This window comes from Cynoglossus semilaevis, chromosome 5, assembly GCF_000523025.1.
Source record: "Cynoglossus semilaevis isolate Cse_v1.0 chromosome 5, Cse_v1.0, whole genome shotgun sequence".
Taxonomy (NCBI): Eukaryota; Metazoa; Chordata; class Actinopteri; order Pleuronectiformes; family Cynoglossidae; genus Cynoglossus; species Cynoglossus semilaevis.
The window spans coordinates 13,642,560-13,650,506 of NC_024311.1; the positions used below are offsets into that span (position 1 = coordinate 13,642,560).

The 7,947-nt window shown below is 42.0% G+C and overlaps 2 protein-coding genes across 4 annotated transcripts in view; one reads left to right on the top strand and one right to left on the bottom strand.

The window, feature by feature from the left end:
* Positions 1-2,873: 2,873 nt before the first annotated feature.
* LOC103379156 (protein phosphatase 1 regulatory subunit 3E) lies at positions 2,874-5,488 on the bottom strand. Its single transcript, XM_008310617.3, has one exon. The coding sequence runs from the start codon at positions 5,221-5,223 to the stop codon at positions 4,303-4,305; it is 921 nt and encodes a 306-aa protein (XP_008308839.1). The 5' UTR covers positions 5,224-5,488; the 3' UTR covers positions 2,874-4,302.
* The window catches only part of c5h16orf46 (chromosome 5 C16orf46 homolog), a 5,278-nt gene continuing 2,812 nt past the window's right edge, over positions 5,482-7,947 (top strand). Inside the window, exons 1-2 of one of the 3 annotated variants that reach the window (XM_025055676.1) lie at positions 5,482-5,620; positions 7,107-7,274. In XM_025055676.1, coding sequence (XP_024911444.1) covers positions 7,146-7,274 — 129 coding nt within the window. In that variant the 5' untranslated portion in view covers positions 5,482-5,620; positions 7,107-7,145. Of the gene's footprint in view, positions 5,647-7,106; positions 7,275-7,947 lie in introns of all 3 variants that reach the window. The other 2 variants (XM_008310616.3, XM_025055677.1) reach the window with 2 other exon arrangements.

A 7,947-nucleotide genomic window follows, 5' to 3' on the forward strand; every position in this document is an offset into this window, starting at 1 on the left:
TGTGTCTTTATTCAATTCCTGGCAGTACGTCAGGGTTTGTTCAACTAAACAGGCCCAGGTTTCACACTGGGTAGGAGTAAATTTGAACTAGAAGATGTGTATATTTCATTATATATATACTTTTCGGGATGTTTTTGTTTAGTTGTGCGGACGAACCATATGTTGTGGTTTATGGTTTGAACTGGATCTAATTATAAGGGAAAACTGATGAGATTGTTTTTTAGTTACCTCTCAGTCAAAACTGCTGACACAGCTCTTGGTTATCAACACAAATGCCTTTATTAAACATTGGTCTAACAAAAATATAGGTGAAACTATAACAAACCATTCAAATGGAAGCTCTGGTGAACACGCACAACCAAAATAGGTAAAGATAAAAACAAACATCACAGAGTGAATGGTTAGAAGACAGCAGCTGCTACGTGACCAGAAAAATATTTTATATTTCTTTAGACAATAAACTAAAAAAAAACCCAAAACCAAAACAAAGTTCCGTACAGTGATTATTACAGTAATCAGACACAGGATTGGTTAATGCTGAAGACAGAACGCTCGCTAGCTATTCACAGGAGAAGCCTTCAGTTTCGTGTGTACCATACGTACTGCGTTCCTTTCCTTCCTCTCACGCTCACGAGTGCATTAGACCTGCTATCACTGAGTGAGCTCAGTGTCAGCTACAATCACCGGTCGCTCACCATCAAAGTGCATTTCCCTCTCTCACGCCAGAGGTGAGTGTCTGTCCACACGTTCTCACCATTCTTCCACTTCCACACGACACCACTGTAAAGTGACCACTCATTTATTCAGAAAGTGCAGCTGAGGTTTCCCTCTGTTCAACTCACTCAGATAAAACACATTTTCACGTCTAAATAATCCAATTCTAGCACTGATCTGAAAATGTGCTTTGTTTCCACGTTTGGTTTTTTCCCTCATCCAACTTCACAGGTAAACTCTTTCTTTATCTCTGTCTTTAAGGCCCGTTTTTTAAAAAAACGTTTGTTTGTACACACGACATAGAACATTTATAGGAAGACATTAAATATGACACATCGAACACGTTAACACAGGTACGTACACAGACTGTATATCAGTAAGTAAACTGCAGTGAATACTGTGAAGTGAAAAGCTGCGCAAACCAGATTCTTCTTGTTTACATCTGCACCACATGTGATAAAAATTAACCTGAGCTTAACTTAGATCAAAGTTAAACCTGAAACAACATAAAAATGAAATTATCACAGACGTGTCCCTCAAAATACCCTGGTAAAAAAAAAAAAAAAAAAAAGATTCTGAAGTGGTTTTTAACTATATATCAAAAAAAAAAAAAGAAAAAAAAATCTGAAGTGATTGGTTTTTAACTATATATCATAACTATAAGACAGAAATGTTGGATTAAAAAAAAATAATATTGACATTATATTCAGATTCATTTGCAGGAAAATGGGAAGTAGAATTTCCCAGAATGTTGAATACTTGGTTTTAACCGTAAATATACTTAGTCCAGTGTCTGTTGATCAGTGGTTCTCAAACAGTGGGTAGATTTCCATGTCCCAGAATGTTGAATACTTGGTTTTAACTGTAAATAGTGGGTAACAGTGGATAGTTTTCCATGAAATATCATGTAATCAATAAGTTTGACTGATTCACTCCTTCAGTTATTCTGACTTCCCATGTGAACATTTTAGATTTAACAAGAAACTAAACAAAAAAAAAAAGGAAAACAAAATAAATAGCTGTTAGTGGATTGTTTAGTAACAGCTTCACTTTTTAAACCACATCATTTGCTGCTCAGCTTAATTATGGTTTCTGGTTTTTACATTACAAGGACGCTCAGATAACAATCAAAGGGAACAAGGCAGAAAATACTCTACAGTCAGTGTTCCGACGTAACACTCACGGAAACCACAAGGTGATTCTTCTAACTAAATCAAGGAGCTACATGAAGCTACGTGAACAAAGCTAAGCAGAGCAGAAGCAGTTCAACCCGTGCTCTGGGGCCACTCCCCACCTGCAGCAGAAACTACTGTGAACGCATCAGGTAGGTCGACAACAGGAACAAACAAAACATTTTCGGACAAACATCACTTGATGGACTCAGAGTGGAACTGCTCCAAAAACTAAGTGGTTCCTGGAATGCTCTTTTCTGCGTAGCCCGTCCTGATGGCCTCCCTCAGAGGAGCGCCGCCCTGGGTTTCCAGGATGGTGTAAACAAAAGCCAAAGTGATGGTCAGATTACAGTCTGAGCAGGGCAATAAACAAGGACACCACTGCCGCCTGATGATTACTGTGCTGCTGAGACACAGCTCTCCACAGAACCACCGCGCTGCCACTGTGGGTCGGTGGTCCGAGATGAAAATACTGGACCGGTAACTGTGGTCAATCGATGTAAGAGGTTTTTGTTTGAACCGATCACGTGACTGGACACAGGTTTGGAGGAGGACTGGGACTCACTGATTAAAGAGTGTGATGGAAGGCAATCAATGAGACACTGGGTTCATGTCATCAATATGTCGGACCATGAGTCAAAGTAAAAGAGATTTTCTGTTGATTTACATCAGAACCAAAGTAACATTTATGTTATTAAAGAAACAGACGCTGCTCTGGAAAAGTAAAGGAAAATAAAGTCTATAGGTCGATTAGAGAAAAGTAACTCGCCGACACATCAATTATTTTGCGTCATCGTGGTCACTCGAATGCAGCCCAGCTGCTATTGGACAGTCCAGCTGTCACTCATCTACCTTGCACTTATGGAACAAAAATAATAAAAATAAACAGATTTGGAGAAACAAATGTGCCACATAAATCACACCAACATGGATCAACAGGACACACAGAAACAGATGACTCGGGAGTGGGGGAGAGAACGGGGAGGCGGCGGCAGCGGCAGCAGCAGCAGCAGCAGCAGCAGCAGCAGCAGCAGCAGCAGCAGGAAGTGGAGCAGTAACAGCACAGTAACCCATGTAACAGTGACAACACACAGTGCAATTTAGAACAGTTATATGTAATGCTTTTGTACATGTATACTGTGTGTATATATATATGTACCTCTCTGTTTGAATGTACTCTGTGTTTATGAAAGTTAGTACCAAGAAAATATCACTTTTCTTCAGCATAAACCTGAAAAAGTAGTCCTTTATAGTTATCAGAGGTGGATCTGACCTTGGAAAACAACGACTGGATGTGTTTGAGTTCTTTGGGGCAGTAACTGCTGTGATCAAACTGGGACAGAACCTAATTTATACTTTGAGGAGAGTGTTTTGCTGGAGACATTTTTTCTTTTGTTGCATTTAAGCTTTGTTTAGACCACTTTGATTTTAGAAAATTTGTCATTAAATCACATACAGGTGATTGAAAAAACAAACATTAATTCATTGATATGCTGTAGACTGATGTGTCCACTTTAGATTGTGCCTAAAAAGTCGTGAAATCTCTCAAAGGAAATATATTGATAATATTTTTGAAAAATAGTTTCTTTTGTCAAATATCCTTTCAAGGTGAAAATGTATGGTAAAGCATGACTGGGAACAAAGCTGCCAGACAATCAGCTTCGATGTTAATGATGATGATGTTAATTAGCAAAGATATTTGTCAATGAGACTATTCAACATAGATCCCTATCCATTTTGAAAACCCAATATTTCATTATATCTACATCCGTTTCTTTTACGCGGTCTCTACGGGCGTTAACTGACCAAATATCTGGTGGTCTAAACATAAGTCTCCTCATGTCCTCAGGGGCTTTCCTTAAAATGTTTTCATCCAAATTTAAAAACATAAAACCCTAAATGCTATATTTCCACCGACGTGGCTTAAAATAAGGCATTTTCCAAAGACAGTTTGAACCTGTTGGTATAATAATGTATCTGTCACTCGTCTCACCCACAGTCTCCTCTCATGCACTAGAACTGAATGACTTCCACATCATCATGCCACCGTTAAAGTATATACACAGTATCTCCTCAGAGGAACAGTGATGCCCGGCACGTTTTCCGTGGCACGTGACCTTTACATTACGTAACACGAACGAACCCTCGCAAAGGGCACGGAGCTGTACAGAGCCCTGGCATCAAGGCAATGACGATGCAACAGCGACCACCTACCGTGGGCTCATGTTCCCTGTAACACTCAGTATGAGGCCACACTACTGTGTCACAAAATGTGTGCATCTCACAATGGCGGGGGGGTCGAGGGTGTGGGAGGAGGGTGGGGGGGCAGGTCATTTTCACAGGCTGCAGTCATACTTTAGGTACCCGGGGATCAATTGCGCGTAAATTACGCACGCAGCGGCGGCGGCCACGGGGCTCAGATAAAGTGAATCCAGCCGTTCTCCCATTCACGTGGAGGAGACATCTTAAACTGGTGACGTCGCACTTTGTAGTTAATGCCGTTGTTATTGTCCCAGAACTCGTGGTCACCGACACAGTACTTGATGGCGAACTGCAGAGTTCCTCCGGTATCCAGGAAGGTCGGCATGACGATCTTGAAGGAGAACCTGTCGGTGGCGCCGTCGCTCGAGTGGGGCACGTAGGACGCCAGGCTGTCCATGAACGTTAACCAGTTGTTTAGGGAATAGCGCAAAGAGACGCTCTTTTCAAAAGCCAGGTTCAAAACGCGCACGAAGCCGGAGAGGCTGAACTCGTCCGCCTGCACGCTCTCCAGGAGGACTTTCACCTCCCTGACTTTCTGATCGAACCCCGGGAGAGTGCCCGGGTTGGTGAACTGCAGCTCCATGTACACAGACTGCGAAGGGGCGCGTGGGAACTTAGTGTCCAACTGATTAAAGTGCAACGTTCCTTTGGGTTTAGCCAGGATGCGCTCCGGCACCTGCGGCTCATCCGTGTCATCGAAGTGCTTGACTGAAATGAGCTCCAGGCCCAGAGAATCTGCGAAGCGCACTTTCTTTTGACTGGTCGGGCTCCGGCTGCGGGAGATCTCCAACTTTGCTCTCTCCGTGGGCGTGGGCAGAGACTTGCATCTCCGCCGCAGGTTAGGGCTCTGCTGGGGCTTGAGGAAGATCTCCCTGCCGCGCGGCCTCTCGTCCACCACGGGGCTATCCAGGGGCTCACAAGTCCCGTTCATCGTGTCATACTCTTCCCCGTCGTCGACCCGCGGGTTGGCCGCTGCCAGGCTGCCGAAGAGCCCGGCGATGCAGCTGTAGTTTCGCGGCAGGCAGTTCTTTGGGGGCAGCATGATCCGGGCAGGATGCGTGCAGTCCGCTTCCATAAAACGCTGCAGCCCCTGCACTGCAGACCCGAGGTGGTCGTGATGGAAAAGACCGGCGCGTCGTGAGCCGTCAGGTGTCCGTGTCCCCCTCTCGGATAGGCGCTGCGGCTGCGTCAGCCGCTGACTCTCCGCGGCTCTGGACCAATAAGTCGACGCGTCGTTGTGCGTCAGCGGAGGCTGCTCCAGCTGAACGGTCACTTTAAATTCGCAGGTTTGTGAATGACATAGACGCTGCCTGCACAGATGACAAAAAATAAATAAAAAATAAAAATAAATAAATAAATAGAAAGTGATATTGAAGAATGAGTCTGTCTGAGCTGCTCCTCGTCTGCTCTCACTGGGTGGCGCTGACGCAGGTCTATGTGGAGCCTCTGCGGGGCAGAGTTTGACGCCTGCGGTAGGTGTGTACGTGCAGATCTGAAGGTAGCGAAATGGTTTCCTCGGTGTAATGAAATAAAAACTCTAACTTCCTCAAATGACACTGCTGCGTCACAGTGATCCCGAGACAGGACAAACCCAAAGTAGGATTAACAATACAATACAATAATAGAATAGAATATAACATTATGTATTATAATATAATATTATGTAATATATCAGTATGCAATACAATATTTACATACTCTTGGAAAATCTAGTGCATCTAGAGCACACATGTCAAACTCAGGCCCGGGGGCCAAATCTGGCCCACAGTGTAGTTATATTTGGCCCGTGAGATCATATGTGTAAGTACAAATGTGTACTAGAGTTGGACCGCCAGTATATAGGATTTGTAGTATTGTGTATGTGTTATGTTATGTGTTTATGATATTAAGCTTTAGTTGTTGCAAATTCAATGTTTACGTAAAACTAAAATTTGTAAAAGATTTACATTAAAGAGGAACTGGAAAGGTTAAAAACATGCACAATTGCCAATAATTTTTCAATAAATATTAAGTTTGGCCCGTGACCTCGTGACCCACTGTGAATTTTAGTTTGACACTAAAACATCTTTTCCTTTGAATCACTCTGATGTCAGTGTGACTTTAAATAAATGATTGTTTTATAGATAAATACTCATTTTAACAGAGGACATCTGTTACACACTCACACTTTACTTCCTCTCCTTCGTTTACTTCATCTTTAGTTTTATACGGTTGCTGATTTGTTCCTATGTTGTGTTTTATTTCAAATTACGAAAGGAGAACAGTGAAGTAAGACTAGAACTTCAGTGGTTGAATCTCCACCCACCCTGCCCCCACATATACATAAGACAATCATGAACTGTGGACCCATGCTACAGTATGATATACAATATAATAAACATACTTAAATAATGAAAGTAAAACGGAAGACGTTCACATTAATTAAGCTCGAATAAAGCTAAATTTTATTGTTTTTTCATTTTTAAAAAAGCTTTCTACTACTTAAAATACCGCTGTATTAATACTACTGTGTTATTATCTTCAGAAGTACCGTAGTACTATTCTTGTTACTGTTGTTGTTGTTGTGTATTTTGTGTATATGCGGTGGAAAACGCGATGGAAAATCCCACCGCTGAACCGGATGGTTGCTCGTTGTGGTTGAATGCTTTTACCGTAATACTTCACATAAACGTTAGAATTACAGCACCGTAACTGTCAGTGTAAACGTGATCAACCGCTTGCCCTACTGGCGCTGCTCTGCTACGTCATCGAGTTGCCATGACGACAGCGTCGCGACGCTGAGTTTAGTTGAGGAATTTATTTACGGCTTCTGTCTGAACTTCCGTGAGAGACGGAGAAAAATAAAAAAAAAAATAGAAAAACTGCCGTAACGGTTTGTGCGGTGAATTCGGCCCGACATTAACATGCATTTGACGTATTTACTTGGCGCATTGTAAACTTTTACTGACTTTTATTTAGATCCCGCCATGAAGTAGTTCACCTCCGTGGTCAGAGTGAATGATGGCCACAGAGACAGAGACAAAGGACAGGAGACACACAGAGGTTCTTCTGGACATCAGTGAAGAGGAATGGAGTAAAGACCTCGAGCCACATGACTATCACTGCAGAGGTGGATGGGAAGAAACGGTGAGTTCAATGTTTCAATTTTTTTAACCTGCATTTTCCTGGATAAATAACCAAAATTTATATCATATTGTCTGTCCTTAAACATATAAAACTTGGAATGATGGGATCTTATTTTGAAAATCCCAACATATTTGGATTGAACTCTCATTGGAATTAAGAGTTAAAGACGTGTAAACACAGCATTTACTGTATGACTAATACTTGAAGAATGACTAAACAATACGAGCCTTTCAGACCCATGTGGTTTAAAACAGCGGGGTTGCTGAGCTACGAGCCCAGTACATGACATGAAGTATTATTTACGACTGTTAACATGTATTAAAACACTCCTTCCAGTCGGTAGACGACACATCAGAGAGTTATGTGCTCACAGCAAAAACATCACTTGTTCAATCCTGCTGGTCACTAGTGGTATTACAGTCCGAAATTTGTAATTGAGATTGTTAAATGGGGTTGAAAGTGACTACTGTACAGACTAAATAATATTGATGAGAACAAGGGCTGTAATTGTACACCAGGGGTGTCAAATATACGGCCCGCGGGTCAAAACCGGCCCGCTAGGGTGTTCATTCCGGCCCACTTGATGAATTTTGAAAAAAAAAAACATATTTTCATATCATAATTGTAATTAGTATAAATTAATTATTATCCACAGATTTTGTTTTTTAAATTA